The sequence below is a fragment of the Lolium perenne genome, chromosome 7 (genome assembly GCF_019359855.2).
Source record: "Lolium perenne isolate Kyuss_39 chromosome 7, Kyuss_2.0, whole genome shotgun sequence".
Taxonomy (NCBI): Eukaryota; Viridiplantae; Streptophyta; class Magnoliopsida; order Poales; family Poaceae; genus Lolium; species Lolium perenne.
This window is the reverse complement of record NC_067250.2, coordinates 59,061,617-59,082,691: the sequence shown is the minus strand read 5'-3', so window position 1 is coordinate 59,082,691 and position 21,075 is coordinate 59,061,617. Positions and strand designations below refer to the sequence as shown.

The window sequence follows — 21,075 nt, the reverse complement described above, 5'->3', positions numbered from 1 at the left end:
CCCTGATGTGGATTTTGAGATCAATGGCCACCACTACACCAAGGGGTACTACCTTGCTGATGGTATCTATCCACCTTGGGCTACACTTGTGAAGACAATCCGAAAACCCAACTCAGAGCATGAGGCAAGATTTGCCAAAGAGCAGGAGGCAGCCCGGAAAGATGTCGAGCGGGCGTTTGGCATCCTCCAAGCTCGTTGGGCTATCGTCAGACACCCTGCCAGAGCCTGGGATGTGCAAACTCTGTGGGAGGTGATGACCGCATGTGTAATCATGCATAACATGATTGTTGAGGTAGAGCGGGATGATTCACTCTATGATAGTGACTGGGAGGGCCAGGGAGAGTTGGTTACTCCTCAACGTGGCCCGGCATCATTCCAGGAAGTTCTTCATGCACACCATGAAATTCGAGATCTAGCTGTACACAACCAAATGCAGTGCGATTTGATCGAGCACGTCTGGCAGCATGTAGGCAACAATGCTGCAAACAACGATGATGAAGGAAATCCGGAAGCCTAGATCATTTGTATGGTTTTTTCATTATTTTTTTGAATAATACTTTATCCTTCATTACGTGGACAATGTAATGTGTAATAAATTTTGAGCATTTGAACTATTTTATAAATTTTCTACAATTTATTTTGTGTTTTTATAGTGGATTTACAATAAAAAGTACTGTACGGGGCCGCGACCCAAACGTGCCGCGTTGGGCGCAGGGCGCGACCCAAACGGACGCGCGGACGCGGGGCTCCGTCCGCGCGTCCGCTCGGCCACCCAAACAGCCCAAAACGGACGGTCCAGCGCGTCCGTTTGGGTCAGCCGGTTGGAGATGCCCTTAGTCCGCATGCACGAGCAAACTGCACACCATAGCTTGTCCCCTCTGTCAGTCTGCGACTCGACAGCTGCTGCATCACTGCTTCTGTCACCTTCTTTCATGGATGCCTTATGAGAATGCAGAAACCTGATGATCGATTTTCAGAAGACATGGGGATAACCTAGTTATGTTTATAATATATGGTACGCATCATGCAGAAAAGAGAGACGGCAAGTTTCCACCATATGTGTACATCAGTTCCAGAAAAGTAACAAAATGCACTGGTACTCAGAAAAGTAACAAAATGCACTGGTACTCAGAAAAGTACTGATCGGAAGTACCATGCAAACAACATTTAGGGAACAAAATAACAAAGTGCATTGCAATCTTAGCAAATGTTGGAATTTTGGACACTGCAAAATAAGGTTGATTGCAAGAAATCCTGTCTGCATAGCACTCCAATAATCAGGCTAATTATTATCTTAGCACCATGGTTTGTGCAGCACACTCCGCAGTCTGGCAGTGATCTCGTGGAGTTTAGCTTCTTCCACATGGTAGAACTCCCAACACGAAGCTGAAAGTGCGAGTCAAGTTAGTGAAGAAGAAAAAGATTCAGTTTGCATATCTTAAGAAAAAAGTTCAGAGCATTATTGTACACCACGCAATCAATAATAAGCTAGAAAACGGATGGTCTGGAGGTCCTGTAGATGATGTATGCTGCTGTAATTAAGAACTGAAAGAAAATACACAACAGTGAGGACCGTCGGCCACTCCATCAAGAACCACTTTGACAGCACATTTCATGGTCCACGCAGATTGGTTCCAACGTCAAATATAGCATTCACCTAAAACCTATACTGCGTATAACATACGGAGTATAAGAGTACAACTTAAGCTCCCAAGCAGGTAAACCAAAACACAGACTGGTTAGAAATCCCTCCCTCCGTGCATCAATATATAAGTTGTTTTAAGTGCTTCTAAAGTAGAATATATATAAACTAAAGTGAGTAAACCTACACACTAAAAATAGACAAGATATGGTGAACCAAAGAAAATACCCATCGTCTTACATATCCAATCAGAGGGAGTAAAATGCAGCAACCTGGTAATGCATCGACAAACGATAAACTGCCAAGAGCGAGCATCAAGGCATTTTGGCGAAAGCATTAGACAATTATAACTTATGCATCAACAGGTGCTCTGAATACAACAGTTTTTTCTCAATATGTTCTACATACAACATTTGCATAACCTACTTCTAACTTTCATCAAGACCTGGGGCTAGAGACAGATGATCCAAAACGAAGCTCTGTCTTTGCTGTTTGTTGATTCCCTCGCAGTTCCATCTGGTTTACATGCATCTGTTCCTACACTGAACGGCAGTTACTCCTGAACAACAGCTACTTCCATTTTAGCACTTCAAACATTAGGGAACAAGTCAGTGCTAGGAGGCTGGCAGGCTCACTAGCCCTCATTGGGCGAAGGTGGCAATTGAGCGGCATCAGACTCTCCCACCCTTGGGAGTTTTACCGTCAGGGGCAATTTCAGTGTTCAGCACCTCCTCTCCCGCGACAGCAGGAGACTCATCAGCTGCCACATCAGCTTCCTTTTGATCTGAAGTTCCACATGCATGCTCAGTTTTAGCTCCTGTAATTGCCATATCCTCACCCGATGAAGTTTGCAACAGCTGTTCAGTATTGGCTTGTCCAAGATTTGAAGTTTCGCCACCAGGAGCTGGTTGAGTGTTCAGCACCTTTAAATCTTCTCCAGGCTGTTCAGTACTAGCATGCTCCAAATGATCTGGCACTGTGGCAACTGGTTCGACGGTCTTTTCGTCTAGAGCAGATGTATTTGCTTCTTCATTCAGTTCTGCTCCTGTAATCAGGGTTTCCTTTTGAGGAGGCATAGATGCTTCTTTATTTAGATCAGGTTCTGTACCAGCATGCTCCACAGCCTCTGATTCTATGGCAGCCAACCCGACGTTTTCCTTCTGAGTAGGTGCATCGTCATCTTTCTTTGCATCTTTCTTTGCTTCTGGTTCTGCCGTAGATACTTGGACGCTACCTTGGTCCATTGTGCTACCATCCTCCGGATCAGCAGCTTCTGAAATACCTTCTTGCACATGAACAGGAGTTTCACAAACAGGCTCTGGTTCTGCTCCTCGAGAAATTGAAGAACCACCCCTGGGTTCTGCTCCTCCAGCAATAGCAGAGACAACATCAAGAGTAGTTTCTTTACTTCCCTCTAAGTCACCAGCTTCAGCTACCTTGGCAGAATCCTCATCCGAGCCTTCTGAAGGAGAATATCCAACTAAATTCACAGCATGAGAGTCATCATCAGCCCGACTACAGCTCAAATTGCCACCACCAGTTTCACTTGAAGTTTCTTCCAATTTCTCATGTTCATTTGGAGAAGCAGCTATAGAGGCACTATTCTCTAATCCATCTTGTTCTGCTGGCAGATTTGAGCCAGCTGGTTGTAAAGCAGCGGGCAAGTCACTAGTAGCTTTGGTTTCAGCAGTGTCTTGGTTAGCAGCGTTCATACCAGCAATGTTACCTTCAGTCTGCATATCAGTGCGATCATCTTTAGTTTGGACAACGTCCTTATCTGAGACTTCACATAGAGATTGGCTGCCTGCCAAACAAGTTTCAGGGCAATGGTCCTTTGCACCCTCATCAATGCTATTATCAGCATTAACTTGCAGTATTTCTTGTTCCCCACCAGACAAAACTGTAATATCAACCGGCTTTTGTTCTTTATCATCTATACATATGTTAGATAAAGTAGTGATAAATAACTGTTGAACATGCATATTAATTAGTGCATCAGTTTAAAACCAGCACACACCTTTAGTAGATGCTTGTTCTGCAGCTGATACCATCTCCACTTGCACCAAACTATGAACCTCGGTACCTGAAAATATGCAGATGTGCATGAGTAGCCTGACCCCGGTTCGACTAAAATAGAAAGTAATAACAGAGCATACTCTTCTCATCGGGACTCGGCATTTGTATGGTGCACTCAATCTTAGGCCCAGCATACTCTTCTACCATGCTGGCCTCTCCATCAGAATGGGTGGACGGAACACTGTGAGCTTCCTTACTGTCATCACCAGTATTCGTAGCAGCAGAGACTGGTACTGGCACTGATAGATGACTCTCAGGATCCTTCTTTACTTCACAAGCAGAGGTGGCATCATTGATAGACATAACTTCTACCACACTGGCATCTTTACTCGAATGGGTTAACAAAGCATTGAGAGCTTCAGCAGGAATGTGTTTGCTTACCAAGTCACCGCCATCAACTACATGGGCACAACAGTCCTCTTTTTTATCTTCTGAAGGAGAACATCTCCCTGCAGGTGTACTGTCCGTATCATCATTTGTCTGAGCCACTGTTTTAGAGCCACTGTTTTCTGAACTCCCCTTTTGGCCTGCAGCCTGATTTGAGTCTGCTGATAGTAAAACAGGCAGATGACTAGCAGAGCGTCCAGAAATATTCTCAGTTTGCAACGTTTCAACTATCGTACTGTTTTGCTTAGGACTAGTCACACCAACAGAAGCAACGTCACTATGCAGATCACTGGCATCAGCTTCTGTGGGAGCAAGAGTGTCCTTAGTATCCTTATCTGAGGCATCAAAAGGGGTTTGGCGGTCTGCTAACATCAACATAGTAGAGTCTTTCTTTCCTGTTTCTGGGTGATCTTTTTTCTCCTGATTCTTATCCAAAGTTCCTTCCATTTCCTCTGTTTTGTTCCCAGATGCCAACAGATTTTGTGAGCAACTGTTCTCTGAACTCCCTTGTAAAGCAGCATGCAGGTGACTAGCAGAGCCTCCAGAAATATCATCAGTCTGCAGTGCTTCAACTATCATAGTATCTTGCTTACAACTAGTCACATCGACAGAAGCACCCTTCTTCTGTTCTTGACAGACAGAAGAGATGAGAAGCTCTGCTGGGGCTGTTCCCTGTTGCTCAACTGAAGAAACAGAAACCGTTGTGCTTGGGTTTGCCAATATTTCTAAATTTTTCGCATCGCCTGTCTGCTTTGATCCAGCTAGTCGAGCACGCCGTTCACATGCAGCTGTTGCAGATTTACTTCTGGTGCGTGGTTCGCAGGCAGACCCTTTCCTCCTCCTGCCCGGTGCCTTGTTAGGAGCAACACTAGAAACGTCTAAAGGCACTGTATTGACACCCTTAACTGAATGAAGTGAAGAATCAGGTGGTTCAAATTGAACATTTGAGGATTCACTAACAGGATTTAGCAATGATTTGTCAGTCACCGTTCCAGAATGAATAGTAGTGACCTCAGAATACGCTGCAACATGGTCGTTTCCTGTTTTACATGGCACTTGAGCTTGTGCGGCTACGGCGGGATGTGCTCCTAAAGGTAGCTTTACTGATTTATCTTGGACATTAGAATTGATGGATATCCTAGGATTTATATCAGAATGTTCAATATGGGCATCATCAAAACCACCAGGAAGTGTAGCTTCACTAATGGGAACTGCTATAGGTGTTCTTGGTTGAGAGTCGTATCCAGACTTGTCATATGGAGAAGAGTTCATATCTAGTAATTCCTTGGAAGTATCTTGAAGTGAACTGCCATCTCTTCCCTTCACTATTCTTAGCTTGTCAGCTGTGCTAATGTCAGCACCAACATTGTCAGTGGCACCAGGAGTACCATAAGATTTCTTCATAGCTGATCTTTGCCGAGTGTTTACTCCAGTATCCTCACTTCCAGACTCTTTCTTTCTGCGACGACGTGAAGCACCTTGCTTCTCAGCAGGCTTATCCGCTAACAGAACATGTGATGCTTTCAATATTCCAGCTGAAACCACAGGCATATTAAGTGATGCAGAAGGAACTTGCTCAGAGCTTGCTTGAACAAATCCAATATTTTCATTGTGAACGATCTTTGGCGGCAGTGAGCTTGCATTTTCTGAAGTCACCGCAATTGCAGCGTGTATATCTTCCGCAGCACGTGGGATACCTTCAGGGGTGGCGATGCCCTTAACTCCATGTGGCAACAATGTAACAGGCCTATCTGTGACCATATCCTTCTGAAAACTTGATACACCACTTGCATGTGCTGAGGACATAGCTCCTTGAGGGTATGGAGAATCAACAGAACTAGCTCCACTACTAATTGCAACCACAGGGATTGCACTAACATCATCAGCACTAGATGAGGTGAGAGATTTCGGTCTTCGGCCTCTTCTGCGAGGGATTTCACCTGCTTGTGTCTTTCTGCCTCTTGATGCAGGAGGAGCTGGTGGATGAGATGATACGCTAGCAGCTACCATGTCGTGACCACTCTCTACAGATGTAGCAGCCGCCTTTGCTATAGACCCTTCCAAAACAACACAGTCCTTAACTTCAGTACCAATCTCAGGTTTCATGGTAGCAGTTGGGACAGCAGAAACAAAAGCAGTACCCTGAATTTCCGTACCAATCTCCTGTCGGATAGCACTGACTGGTTGAGCAGAATGGATGGTAACATCTGGGCCAGAAGAATTAATGGTAGCAGTTGGTGCTGAAGAATCAATGGTACTTGCTGGTGCGGAACTGCTGAATGTAGATCCTGCCTCTTGTCGGACAGCCTTTGCTGGGGACGTAACAGGAGATACCGAAACGTCTGACCTTTTAGGTCTACCTCTTCGGCGCTTAGCTGGTGAAGAGTCTGGAACAGCTGGGACTGGGTCCATTTTGGCTTCGACTGGATCTATTTTGGCTTCAACTGGATCTATTTTGGCTTCGACTGGATCTATTGAACTTTCTGCAGGTACTTCCAACTTGCTCACTTTAGAGATATCTAAATCCTTCAATACACTGCCAGGTTGAGGCGAATCAGGAGTTTCAGCCTGACAAAGTTTCTCAAATTCTTCTTCAGTCCATTGATCCTCATAAGATCGGACCTATAAAGGATATCATGGAATTAGCAAATAAATATATCAACCAATAACAGAGAGACATACAAAAAGATAATAATGCAACTGACCTCACGAGCACGTTTTCCCCTTCCATAATGCTTTGTATCAAGCCCACCAAGCTCGCCCTTCCTCCTCACATTTACCTTAACACTTTTCACATTTGATGACTCGTAGATCTTCATAGCATGGCAAAAGGACTTGAGATCATCATCCGACACAAGACGGGAGGGCATTACTGAGGGGTCTAGCCCACTAACTGAACCATCCTGAACAACCTTTAGCCATACCGCCTACAAGTATACAAGAGTCAAATTAACATGTACAGATTGTTACCTGAAATAAACATGTACAGTGGAAATTTAGCATACCGTTTCTTCATCTAGTCTTTGCTTATCAATAGATTCAAATATGTCAATCTCGTCTTCGCTGCAAGGAGGGACAAGTGATATGTTATGCAATAAGAGAGTATCAGAGATAATACTATGAGAAACTTAGTCTTACCTGCGGGCAAGAATATTATTTAGAGCATCATCATCTAACACTGGAGCTGATTCTTCCTTTTTACACTCACGTAGGAGTGACTCGAGATACTCCTTCCGATCTTCAGCACTGCAATTGTTAACTACCACATGAAGGGAAGGAAAAAAAGACAGCTAGAAAAGTTGAATTTTAAGTGAGTAAAAGAACTGACCTTGTATTGTTGTCAAAAAATCCAGCAGTTATACTCTGATTAGCAACACCTAATTTATGTTCTGCTGAAGCCCTGACTTGCTCTTCTACAGTTCGGACCTTATATTCGACAAAGTACATCCAAGTAACAGGCGTCAGTATTGACATTGTCAGCTAATGTAATAGAATGCGTAGATTTCACTTAGAACAGGCAGTACTTGTTCATTTCATATTTGGGTAAGCATCATAAATCGTTATTGGGTTCTGTCCAAAGCTCTAAAAAGATAAACAGTCAATCAGACAGAGGCGAGCCTGTTTAGGCATTCTGTTGGTTTTAAAATCACATTTTTCTACCTACGGGCATTACTTCATCTCTTCTACTGTCCTCAGCTTACCATGCACACCAAGAATTTACTAAATCTGAGAGAATGGATGTGAAATGATCCTATGAATTGACAGGCTACAACCACCTAACCTATTTCAAAGTAAACATAGAGATTGGAAACATAGAAATAACTACACTGTTAGTATTCTCAGTGGACAGACATTATAGAATGAAATCTAATAGAGAGGGTACTCAAAAGCAACTTCTTCTGGAATCATATCACAACATAAATAGTACATATTCGGATATTCCTACAGCTACATTCTAAAGCAGCCACATCAACCACGAACTGGCACGAAGAGAGAAAAAACTCCAGATGAGGTTTATGTTACTAACTATAATACATAGAAGATATACAAGGCACTTCCCTTAACAAAATTCTAGCAAGTTACATGAATAAATCTAAAAACAGGCAACATAGAATACCACACAAGCCCTACATGAAAGGACACTTCAAGTACATAGCAGAGAAGATTTCAAATAAACGCGAGTTATATGACAAAAAATAGTCAGCTAACATTTTGTTAAGGCATGTTCCAAAACTTGTGCGCCCGATGATGCTGGTTCTGTGATATTTAATCCAGTTGTAGAAATACAGTATACTCAAAATTAAGATAAAAATAATATTAATATGACTTTATCATCACCAATCAAATCACTTGATAGACATGCATGTAGGCTGGAATCCAGTGTGAGGCATTGTACCATATACGTGAGTCCAAACACTGCACCCTCGAATTAACCCTTTTATACCAAACGAGGAAGAAAATGTAAGCACTAAGCAGGGTGCTAAGCATGTGTGGGCCCAACCCTAAAGTGAAGTGGGAATTAAGCGAATGTTGGGCACGCTCACAGGTCATTACATAGGCATATAGACATAGGCTGGCTCATGCAATAGTTGGATGTGCATATCTTGCAACAACCAATGGGGTGGATAGTTATGAACAGCCAAAATCATTCTCTTCTAGGACTGCTTGACATTGTGGTGGATTATCATAGTCCTCTTTGTCCAACCTGCCTCCTATTTTAGTGTTTGTTTGGACTGCTTTTGCCTACTTTTGTGGCTAGTTTTCTACAGCATATAATAAAATGGGAATAGCAAAGTTCAGCTACTGCAAAATGAGCCTAACATCATCCACGAGGCATTGAGGCCCCTTTGCTAAAGAATTTAGGACCAGACCTTCATTTAGAATACCACAAGCCACATATTCAACTACTGATTTTAGATACTCACCCAAACCCTATTGCACGACCTTTGCTTCACAGCACACAAAATTCAGGATCTTGGAACACGGTAGAGCTAGCAACAGAAAGAAGCATGCAAAAATTACTCCATTCCTTGTATAGTGACAATTTATTTTTCAGACGGGTGTAACCAATAATATGATTTATGTGATAAGACATCATAAAACCATTACCAACAATTAGGGAATTTCAACTAAGGATTAAAGTGCACAAACCAAACAATTACTGGCATCCCGATTTATCAGTATAGTACTATGTAAAACAAAGAACTCAACTGGCAAATCTTTCTTTTTTGTTTCTGAACTACCCTTTCCTTTTTTTTTTCCCCGACAAATGCTCCATCTTATTTTCAGTTTCTACATATTTAGGTGATAAGCAAGCTGTCAGTATGGCACTTACTGTTTCTAAACGTAAGACAAGAACCTCCTTCTTTTGACCAATTCTGTGGGCTCTAGCCTGTGCTTGCAGGTCAACCTGAAATAGAGGAAAAAACATAAATGTAGAAAATTTCTTACAGCATATACCTGAATGACATAGCTTGAATTTTAGCTACCTGAGGATTCCAATCAGTATCAAATATGATGACGGTATCAGCTGCTTGGAGATTGACACCAACACCTCCTGCTCGGATACTACAAAAAAACAGGGATGAAGTAGGCCTCAGATATCAAATATTAATTATTCAGAAAGGCCAATAAAGATTCATGAGTTCACTGTCCATTTACATAATACCTCCAACGCTACAATATACTGAAACCAATAATTTACCTTAGTAGAAAAATGAAAGCTGGAGAATTAGGATCATTAAATTTATCAATAAGAGCTCCCCTTTCATGCCCAGATGTGTGTCCATCTAATCGAAGGTACTTGTACTTTTTCCATACCAGATAATCCTCCATTACATCTAGCAATCTTGTCATTGTAGAAAAGAGTAGAACCTGCATGATTGAAAACTTGGTCAACGAGATGTTTGCCGAAGGAAGGGAACAACAACTTCAACTTAGAAAATGCAAGTCTAATGTGTGACTTGTTAAAGATATATGGTGTGGCTTGTACAAGAAAAACTCAATGCGTCGTAAACATAAAATATGAGATTTGTACAAACCTACAGAACACCAGTAAAATTCACTTACCCTATGGCCAGTAGCCTTGAGTTTGGGTAGCAATCTGTCCAGCATCTCAAGTTTTCCACACAGCCTCACAATAGATGGCAAATAGTGCCTAGGTAGATAACCCTCAATCTGCATAGAAAATCCAGATGGCTAGTGATGCTAAGAGGAAACAAAAATAACCAGAATGCGGCAACATAGCTGAAGGGCATTCTACCTCCTCAACATGAAGCTGGCTAAGGTATGGATGGTTGCATATGTTCCTCATTTCCATGACAGAGTTGTGCACCGAGCGGACCTAAAGAATTTAAGTAAGACAGCATATTAAAGATAAGAACTTGTGAAACATCTGAAACATTATAGTAATCAACTCAAAAGTCACACGCTGTGCACCTTAACTGCTCCAATTCCACCAAGGTTGTCCTCCACCCTTGTAATCAGAAGTTTCTGATAAGCTGATGCCTCACACCTTACAAGTCTTTCAATCTTCCCTGGCAATTCACTTTCAACCTGAAGACAGTAAAACAGAATTGGAATTATTGCACCATGCACATAATCTGGATTTAAAAAGACGGCAAATAACTGCAAAACAATATGAAGCCCGAACTTGATGGGCTAGTTGCTAAGATATCCCCAACAATTGGTACTTCTTTTGTATCCATTGGTTATCCATAGTTCGTGAACAAATATCAAGCTTCAAAAACAAGAGAAAGGGAAGCAAGGACATTTTAGATGATTTTAACTAAGTTCATTCCCACCATTTATAAATGTAAGCTGCTTACAGTTCATGGTGTTAAAGACGATAGATTAGTATAGTGGTCAACAAAAGTACATGTTGTGCATTTCACAAAAATGTGAAGATGAAAAAAACACTGTAAATTTCATAAAAATGTGAAAAGAAGCCATAGATCTACATGTCCAACATGTCAGGATATGTGCTCTAAAGTATGACACTATGACCACATGTGAACAAAGACAAATTTGTGCACATATAGGTGCTATACTGGACACTCACGACTCATCTCTTGTTTTTTTTCGTACAATACACAGATGGCCATATTTTTGCGAAATTTCACCTTTTTTTTTAGCTTCAGGGTGAATGTTCTTAAAATTACAGTCGCAACTAGTTGAGGAAATTCGCATTCACAAAAGCATCTATAATTTATAGAGTAAATCTAGTGGCAGATATCCCGTGTTTCTCTAGTGAACAATCCAGATCATTTTGCATATATGTTGGTAGTCAAAGGTTGAAAAGCAGACTGTGTTTGTGCTGATCTACCAAAGTGGCATATATTGACAAACAGAGGAAGTAGCATTGTTTGACATTCAGGCAGCTAGATGGATGTGTAAAAGCACATGGAGGTAACTGCCTATGGAACTTCACAATTATAGATCATGCAGAGCAACAAAGCTAACAAGGACCAATTTTCTTTTGCTGGAAACAAGAACCAGTTTGACGGTGTGTTGCATTGTGTTGTTGAACCTAGTTATTGAAAATCTTTAGCTCTTCACAACTGCAATCCAACTCAGCATTCGTACGACACAAAAAATGGACAGAACATTCTCAACCCAGCAAATGAAACATATTAAGACTTGAAATAGAAGGGACTAGGGAGTAAGGAACACCAAGCAATGTTTTCTGAATCAGCTGACAGATCGAAAGATGACATACTGGTGAATATTTGTTAATTCCTGGTAGACAACACGTATTAAAGGAACCTCTGGTGCCCAAATAATATATCTTCTAATGATTGTTAGTCGGTTTCCATACATCTCTATGTAGCCGGTTGTATAAGCTTAGGCCCTCACATCAATAAGGATATCAAGCAATTATTCTCTCCCTCCCTCTTTCTCTCTCTCTACTTTGACCTAGCTTTGCATTAGAAGTAATGATTCTACTGATGTGATCAGTGGATGCAATTCTGGAAAGTTACTACTCTCTCATTTTGAAATAATGAGATTGAATAGTTAAGCATGGCATAAACCTCCTTTTTACAAGTGTTATAAATCTTAAAACAAGCATAAATATAGGAAACAAAAAACAAAACCTTATGCTTAAGTCTTCGGAGTACAAAGGGCCGAAGAACTTGGTGAAGGCGGTTTATGATCAGCAAGTTTTCCTCCTCTGAAAGTAAGGCCTTTAAAGAAAGAAGATATTGGAGTCAAACACAGTTTTCCCAAAAAACCAATGCTGCAGTGGAAAACCAAAGTTTTACCTCATCTGCTGAGTTATCAGCATTGCTTTCAAATGGTTTGTTAAACCACTGAGAGAAGTCTTCTGATGAGTTAAATATATTGGGTAAAAGAAAGTTCAAAAGTGCCCAGAGCTCCTCAAGATTATTCTTCAAGGAAAAAAGAAACAAGTTAGTAATGTGTCATATATGTATCATTCATTGGCATGCACTTCATACAGAGACCCATGATCATTATATAAATAGATGAACAGGCAGTTCACTCATTAGATCGAGTGTGGAAGTCCAAGTGCAAGTTTTAGAACCTGCAGAGGTGTTCCTGTTAACAATATCCGATGGGAACTCCGATAAAGCTTCAGATCAGCGTTGAGCTTACAAGACGCATTCTTTATGCGGTGCCCTTCATCAATTATTATATAGTGCCACTGTATTTTACTTAGTTTTGGCCTATCATGTTTGTTCATCAAGTACTCATATGTTGTCAGAAGAACATTGAACTTCTGTTGAACAATCATCTCCCTGAAAAAATAGCTGAAGTTAATAAAAATGATCATATGAACTGCAACAAAAGATTGAACTGAAAAGCTTAACATTTACTTGAACAATCTGCGCCTTTCTTCTGGAGGACCAAAATAAGCAACTTTGTTTATACTAGGTGCCCAGAAGTTGAGTTCAGATATCCATCCAGAAAGAACAGATGATGGTACCACCACGAGAAATGGACCCCGGTCATTTTTCGTTTCCATAAGATAGCACAACAAAGAGATTACCTGCAAAAGTAGCATTCAGACACTTGTCTAAAACAGGCAACATACAAACCGAACAACAAATGCTGATTGGCGCTATATTGGATCTTACCTGAACTGTTTTACCAAGCCCCATCTCATCAGCTAAAATTCCATTCAAATTATTATTGTACAGCGAGACAAGCCAACGCAAACCGTTCATCTGGTACCTGTAATACAGCAAGTAATAGCTCAAGGAAACATGTACTGGATGATTAAACAGGTGGCAGCAGGAAACAAGTCAGTTACAATAATATGAACTTCATATTTACAAAACTAAGCAGAAAATGTGAGCAGCGCAACTTACTCCCGCAATGTCCCACCCTGAAGATAAGAAGGCTGGTCATTTACAATCTCCTTTACACTAGAAAAAGCAAATATGTATGAATTAGAAGCCAAATTAGATAGTTAAGTAGCAAATAAGTATGAATTAGATGCAGGACTAGAAAGTTCAGTAGCAAATTATTTCCGTTAGCAGATATTGATAAGCATTTCATCAATAAATCATGCAAGTCTATTGAACTACCTGTGGGCCAATTGATAGTACTTCTCATTGCTCTCAAGATAATTCTGGAAAGAAGAAAGCACAATTAAGTAAATATTCAACTTCAATGCACCTAAACAATACTAAAAGCGAGTGAAGAAAAAACCTGTGGCTGGTAGTTCTCATCTTCAACATCATTTGCAGTGACGCTCTTACCAGAAACATAGGAACGACCATCCATGGAGCTGTCACCCCGTAATTTGGCGCCAAGCTTCTGTAGATATTTCTCAGTTTCTCGCAGTAGTTGCTTAACACGGTCAGATTTTGCATCCTGCAAAGTAGCAATACTTAGCAGCTGTGACTCCGTCCAACAATAAAATGAAGAGTTAAGCTAGAACTCACCTTGACCATCCTAAGATACCCTTCAACATCATTGTTCTTAAGCAAGTTAATTTTTTCCCTCTGGATCCTATCCAGCTTCTCCCGATGAATTCGCTCTTTCCTCTTATGGAACTCTTTTACATATCGATTGAAACCCTTTAGACGCTCTCTTTTAGCCTTGAAACTATCCTCCAGTTTTTCTCTGCAAGTTACAAAGGCAAGGCATTACCATATGATATGGGCAGAATGTTTAGTGAGCGTAAACACCGTGCATACAGCATTTACGAAAAGTATGCAGAATAATTATCCTCAGATAAAGGTTAATTGGGATGAATTGGTTATTCTGATCCAGTTCATTTAACAACATAGCTTCAGGAAATAGCCATTTGCTTTCTTCAGCTAAGCTTATTTTTTTACCATCCAAGAGAAAGGTTAGCATTGATGTGCTCCGCTATTATTTAGCAGCAACAATAGTGTAATCCTCTTTTGTTTTGGCCATAATGCAGCCTATAGACTATACAGAAATGAAACTAATGCTAGATAGCCACTGCATTGATATAGACCCGAAATCAGCAGTAGCGTATAGGTGTACATCATTCTGTCAATAGTTGCTCATTGACAAAATAAATCATAACATATATACACCACAAATATTTGAAAAAAATTGGGTAAGAAAATTTCCAAATAACATCTCCATACAAAAGAACCCGAGATGAAGAATCCAAGATAGTCACCCAACCTGTGAGACTCTATATCGGCAAAGAACTCTTTTTGTCTCTCGCGTATTCTTTTTTGCCTTTCCTCCTTCATTTTCTGTTCAATTTTTTCAAGCTGCTTCACACGGCGTCCATGCCGGTGCTTCTTTACTGTTTTTACACGCTCCAACTCAGCTGTGTTAGGCTTGAAGAAGTCTAACAAGAATTCACTGCCAGTATAAGAAAGAAATTAGAGCAGGGAAGGTATAGCCACAGCCCATAAAAACACACAGTAAACACAAGGATAACAATGGAAGACTGGTGAACAAACCTGCGCACACGACGCTGAAGTGCGAGAAGTTGAAGCTTTTTCAATTCAATGACGCTCTTTGTCTTCGCAGTAAGATCTCCAGATGAACTGACATTTTCCTGGAGGATGAACAAGAAATCAAAATTTTATAACCAACAATTACAGCTACTACAATGAGAAAAACTGAATCTTGTAAACAGTGAAGATGTGAATATATGAAACAGAAACTCCCAAAGAATTCATAAATATGACAGAATATATTTCTAAATGATGCTTTCCCCATTTCCAAACTATAAATGTGACAAAGACAGAGAGAGACCTTTAGCTTGTGATAGGATGCTGCCATCCTTTTGTGCACCTTCTGCTGCCCTAATACTTTTTTTTCATTTTCTTCATATTTTCTCTTTTGATAATCCAAGATCCATTTCTCAGTTATAGTGTACTTTGGAGGAGTTGATGCAAAACCATCATGCTCAGAGAGATCATCATCTCCTTCATCGGCAGATCGATCAGATATCTCCCCCATGTGAATACCCTGTTCGACCCCATTTCTGTCTGTTTCTGGAGTTTGATCCTTTCCTAATAAATTGGAGTTGTAACCATCAGGCATATGATGAAGCCTCGGAGGTGGAAATGATTGTTTAGACGCTTCATCCTGTAATCGATCTTTGGGCAAAAAGGCAGCTTCCAAATTTGGATGTTGTCTATTACCACCCAAAGAAGATGGTCCCTGGGCTCCGGAACTAAAATTTCTGTTCAAATTTTCTTCATCAGTCCTGTGGATTTCAGAGATATTTCTTCTTTTATCTCCCTGGAAGTATGACTGTTGTGGTCCAGATGGCACGGGAGATACTATTTCTTGGGGACGCATTACGGAACCAGAACCGGGTCCATGTGCGACAGTGTGCTGGATATTTTCTCCTTCTATTGATGACTTCTCATGTTCAGCTATGTTGATCTCCTTTTTAATAATTTCTGAATCCTTCATTGAGGAATCAGCCTCTGCAATACTGCCTGCAGATGTGGATGGAAGTCTAGACAGATCACTTTGGCTACCAAAAGTAGCAGAGATTTCCTGACTGTTTCCATTTTCCCTTGCAGAACCATCGGCTACTCTGCTCTCATTGCCTCTCTGACCTATGCCACCACCTGTTTATTTAATTATAAGCTCATCAGAAATACAGAAACTCTGTCAACTCGGACAAAGTTTTCTGCGCATAGATCTTACCTTCCGCAGGGGGGCATATACCTAAGGCAATTTCAAGATGCACCTTTCTAGGTGGCATATTGTTTCTACAGGAAAGAGAAGCTACATGAGTGGAACAGAGACGAATTGGTATACTAATCATCCTACAGACAAGCTAAGCATGAATGTACCTGAATGCAAGAAATACTAAGCACTGTGCTCTGAGCTGCTTTAACTGTTGTTCTTTGAATGGCGTGTTTGGAGAGGTGCGAGATGTTTGATATGGCCCAACATTTCTATTTGGGAGTGAAGACAGTCTGCCTTCTTGCGAAGATGATTCTACCCTCTGTGGTGCTCTGTTAATATATTGCCTTTCTTGCATTGGAATGCCCTGCAAAGTTGCATTACATGGATGCGTCAAATTAAGTACCTCTAGAAAACTGCTCTAACTACTTGAGATACAGAAACCAATTAACATAACTAGATGACCAGACAACAACATTCTTAAGAAGCAGCTTGTACTTATAATGATCAACCTAACAAAGTGGCACAAAATTTATCAAGACATGCGAATAGACATTCATGAAAAAGACATATGATACATCATGTGCAAAGCATGAATACTCTGCATCATTACTAGGCACTTTCCAAACAAGTCACCTAACATTAGCAAACACAGCAATAAACTTTGGCATTTAAACTAAAAGGTTTTCTAGAAAGGCCAAAGTGTATCCAGAATAGCATTTTAACACCCATGTTAAGGGTTAAACTACGGGCCTTACATGTGTGATACCCATGTTAACTCCAACTTTAGCAGCAGAATGAAGTTCAGTGCCAGTATTTCCAGAAGCCAAGTCCTTGCCCTTGTCCAGAAACTGTGAGCCACCTCCAAAGGATGAAGACATGTAAGGAGAGATAGCGGGGAAATCCATTTGTGATGCAGGAGTAGGGTTGAAAGCTCCTTGTAACCCTACATTAATTTTCCCTGCAGTGTAAGCAAGATCATTAAGGTAAGATTTTGCACTTTAATATCTTTGATGATGTTGTTATGTCATTCTTTTTCATGAAGTACCTTCCACATTAACTCCTGGCCGCATTAAGGTGGCAACAGGCCCTTGAGTGTTCTTAATGACTGAACCTTGTGGATTTTGGTTCCAGCCAAAACCAGAATTAAACATATTTGCACCTCCCAGTATACTTTTTTGCAACTCGGCGGGGATACTACCAGAAGCCAGCCCTTCAGCAAAATTTGGAACTTGTGACATTGCGAATGGATTTGATGGTTTAGTATTGTCAATACTCCTCCCAGCAGAAGCTGGTGAACTTTCCTGGTGAGCCCTGATAAAAGATGCACCACCAGGTAAGGGTGGCACCTGAGCAGTACCACCGTGCAGTAAATGTGATTGCTCAGGCTCGACTCCCTTGGAAGGCTGACCTTGTGTACCACCTTTGCCAAGTTGTTTCTTTTTTCTAATATTTTGTCCACTAGAGATAGCATCTGATTTTGAGTTGTCTTCAGATTGCATATCCCCTGTTGCTTTTGAATCCATCCTTTTTCGCTTGGATGAGGAAGCTTTCTTGCTTGTTTTTTCATCGGATTTCAAAGAATCATGTGAGTTCATAGATCTAGTGTCCTCCATTTGCAGACTTGCTGGGCTTTCAATTCCAGAGGACCTACCACTCTTTTGCGACATGGAGCCTTGATGAATATCAGATCCTGCGACATCGCCTCTATTTTGTCCTGTTGGAACCCTCCCTGGAATATATACCCCATGACTTGTCATATCTGTTGAACCTAATAATATAAAATATACATATTCATATCTCCAAAACAGTCACTAAAGTTTCCCTTTCAAGCTGGTTACCTGATGGAAACTGCCATGGTGCAGCTTGCCCGCTACCCTGGGATGCATCACTTCCAACCATGGGAGACTGACTACCAATGATCTCCTTGTCCTTTGACAGAACACCGCTAGAATCTACTGCTTGCGGACCGCCAGCAAATGGAACTCGTGATGATCGCAGTGCGTCCATATCAATTCCATGTTGGTTTACAACAGTCTCCATGGCCCTGCAGACGAAAATTACATATGATACGGACATCTTATAAACTAGGAATGGTGCAAAACTCAAGCCAGAGTATGTGAAATTTTAATATGACTTTCTGAAGTACTCCACGTAGAACCCTTTAATTTGAAATTACAAACAGTCATGTAAAGGTAGACTAAATTGGTCTATTTGCGTTACTACAGTAAACCATCTGATACCAACTATAGAGTATAAACCATATCACGTTCAATATCGTTATGAGTACCAAGTGTTCCTGTTGACCTTAGATCTTTAATTTTTTGGTGCAAAATTACCCCAAATACTGGGGAAAACAATGGCTACAGAACACATTAATGACTGATTCAAACAAAAGACGTGCACAAGATGTTACAGTCTTAAATTGCCTAAGGAGAAGTGATGAAAAGGGGGATGCACTCGAAATATATTGGGCACAAACTTGCTATAGCAATAGAGGATCTCAAGAATCAAGATCTATAACTACATGCTATCAATGTCAACTCAAAGAAAAATATTATCAAGGGTAAAGCCTCGGAATGACAGCCCGCTACTCCCATCTTCCTCTTGTTTGCTCTTCTCTGCCACTCGCTGCTCTTGCCACCCACCACCACTTCCCTCCCTCCACAATCTCCATCTCCATGAGAAGGCCACTGAGAGGAAGAATGTTGAACTCCATGTTGCCTGCACATTTTGTTGAACTCCATACTGTGTGTTAACAGTTAACTGCATAAATCATGAAAGTGTCCACTATCCATCACCAAGCTTCGCCACCTTCCCTGCCTCATTGAAACTATTTTGACCCAAGGACCTCTGTTTCTACTTCTCATTCCTATTTTCCTCTCATAAACTATCTGAAGCACCCTGTAGTACCTTGGAGTACCTAGTGACGCTTGATGGACATTCTGTCGCTACAACAGCATTTAGACCCCTCCTCGTACACTATTTCCACAAGTGGAAATGAGAAGTAACTGACCATGAAGCCCAGTTTGATAGCATGGTTATATTAAATAAGAAGAATTCTTTAACATGGGAACAACAAACCAGCAATTATCAATTTTGGAAGTCAAGAATGGCAACAAGAGAACGTGATGTGTAGGATGCATTTTAAGTCCAAGAACATCTCCAACTCCACACAGTGACACATGTAGAACTTTAACAAGTACTTACAATTAAATTGATGGGAAAAAGTCGGAAAAATAATAAAGAACAAAAGCAAATATTTACCTAGATATGACCTGATATGGCAAAGACTGCTCTTTTCCACTTAACTTCATATGTTGACATATCTGGAACATCAAACAAAGAAATAAGGTCATGGTTGTGTTCAAAGTTTTTCATGTTCTTCATATTGGTTGTACTGCATACCACATAAAGTTTAGTTGCTAATTTGGCAGGCTCATCCTTGGACTCCTGAATGAGCTTCTGAAGCAGCTTCGCAGCCTCCACTTCAACATGTTGTGATGAAGCCATTGTAAACTCTGCCTGTCACCAGAGTAAGAACAATTAAAAAAGAAAATAATTAAACCATAGTCCAAATAACAGGTTTAAGTAGTAAGAGACAAACCAGTATTCATGTAGTTCATGTAAAGTAAACAAACAAATGTGGGAGATTTCAAGTGTCAAAAATTGCAATATTGAGTACAGATACAGTGGCATGATATTTTTAGTAAATGCAAACTGTTAATGCAGAGTAGCAGGTTTAGTGAACTGCAAACAGGCAAAGCTCTATAGTTACATAGCTACCAACAACAGAACTTCCAAAAAAGGTTCTTCGGGATTTGCTTGTTCACAACACATCTGATGCTATGTAAATTAATAGCAGGTGTTACACATGGCATGCATTCAAGAGAAAGCAGCCGAGGTATCACTATATAGCTATGCACAGCTAAAGTTAAGAAATTTGGTATTTCTTGCTCCATGATAGAGTGGGGCGTCTCTACGAGCTACATAAATTCCATGCATACAACGAAATAGCGCAGCTCAACGAAACCAGCAGTCAAATCAACTAAACACTGGCAAGACATCCCACCCTACAGCACATCTGGCTGGCCAATTAAGTGCAACCAAAAGCTAACCATTCTTCAAAGAATAACTAGACAGTGCACACATCGGCTAAACCCAAGATCGCACCCAAATATAATCCCAATCACACGATTCGGGTAAAAGACGAAATGTTTACAGGTGGAATTATTGCGCAGAATAGGCCAATTGCACCACCAATCGCGCTCAGAGCTTATAAATTGTCACTACCGCAGCAGCTCGCTCGCCCAAATCGAACTAGAGTCCCCAACTTAGCTCTGCACGAGCTAACCCTAGCTGAGAGCAGAGCTACAATGATCGTTCGAAACCCGAGACCGTGACCCCCCGAATCCAGACACCCCGGGACCACGCGCACACTCCCGTGAGCTCAGCGCGGAAGGAAGACTACCGAGAGAAGTCTTGGAGGCTTACAGAGATTGGGGATCGGGGAAAACCCTAGCGGGAGAACGGGATGGGTGGAGAGATCGTGGAGCCGCCGGTCGGTAGAGCTGGTGGCGGTCGCCGGCCGCGGCGCGGGGTCTCCGGGGACCGCGGCGGGGTCGATGAGCTGCGCGTGAGCTAGGTGCCGGAGCTGGAGCTCGCCGCCTCCGCCATTTTCCACTAGACCTGTGCAGTGTTTTGCTTCCTTTTTCCCGTTTCCTTTCTTTTTCCCTTTTCTCTGTCCGTTGTGTTTGTGGGTGTTTTAGCTTGTGAAAATGGATCAGGGCCGAAGACCGGGCGCAATGGGTATTTGCTGGCTGGCTGGGCTGGGCTTTAGGACCAATAATCTTTACTACTCCCTTAGA

The 21,075-nt window shown here is 41.3% G+C and overlaps 1 protein-coding gene across 2 annotated transcripts; it reads right to left on the bottom strand.

Moving 5' to 3' along the window:
* Nucleotides 1-1,964: 1,964 nt before the first annotated feature.
* LOC127317368 (uncharacterized) lies at nt 1,965-20,946 on the bottom strand. 2 transcript variants are annotated; one of them, XM_051347927.2, is made up of 33 exons: nt 20,702-20,946; nt 19,616-19,732; nt 19,475-19,536; nt 18,049-18,254; nt 17,256-17,978; nt 16,966-17,168; nt 16,375-16,574; nt 16,226-16,290; nt 15,317-16,146; nt 15,019-15,116; nt 14,732-14,917; nt 14,014-14,194; nt 13,778-13,942; nt 13,654-13,697; nt 13,435-13,491; nt 13,201-13,297; nt 12,940-13,112; nt 12,648-12,861; nt 12,367-12,492; nt 12,199-12,288; nt 10,544-10,660; nt 10,368-10,448; nt 10,175-10,282; nt 9,810-9,979; nt 9,595-9,673; nt 9,441-9,515; nt 7,434-7,531; nt 7,244-7,351; nt 7,111-7,168; nt 6,811-7,032; nt 3,799-6,727; nt 3,660-3,725; nt 1,965-3,575 (listed from the first exon to the last, which is right to left on the bottom strand). In XM_051347927.2, exons 2-33 carry the CDS (start codon nt 19,718-19,720, stop codon nt 2,314-2,316), a joined length of 9,198 nt encoding a protein of 3,065 aa, XP_051203887.1. In that variant the 5' UTR covers nt 19,721-19,732; nt 20,702-20,946; the 3' UTR covers nt 1,965-2,313. The 2 variants fall into 2 exon arrangements, with proteins under 2 accessions (XP_051203887.1, XP_051203890.1); XM_051347930.2 differs by having other exon boundaries at nt 17,256-17,939.
* Between the last annotated feature and the right edge of the window lie 129 nt (nt 20,947-21,075).

What these genes read in the sequence shown, in the direction of transcription:
- LOC127317368 (XM_051347927.2), bottom strand. Translation starts at nt 19,720, where the DNA reads ATGGCTTCATCACAACATGTTGAAGTGGAGGCTGCGAAGCTGCTTCAG. An exon ending in GGCTTGGTAAAACAGTTCAG is followed by an intron (nt 13,113 to 13,200) that starts GTAAGATCCAAT and finishes CTACTTTTGCAG; the next exon opens with GTAATCTCTTTGTTGTGCTA. An exon ending in CTGATAACTCAGCAGATGAG is followed by an intron (nt 12,289 to 12,366) that starts GTAAAACTTTGG and finishes CTTTCTTTAAAG; the next exon opens with GCCTTACTTTCAGAGGAGGA.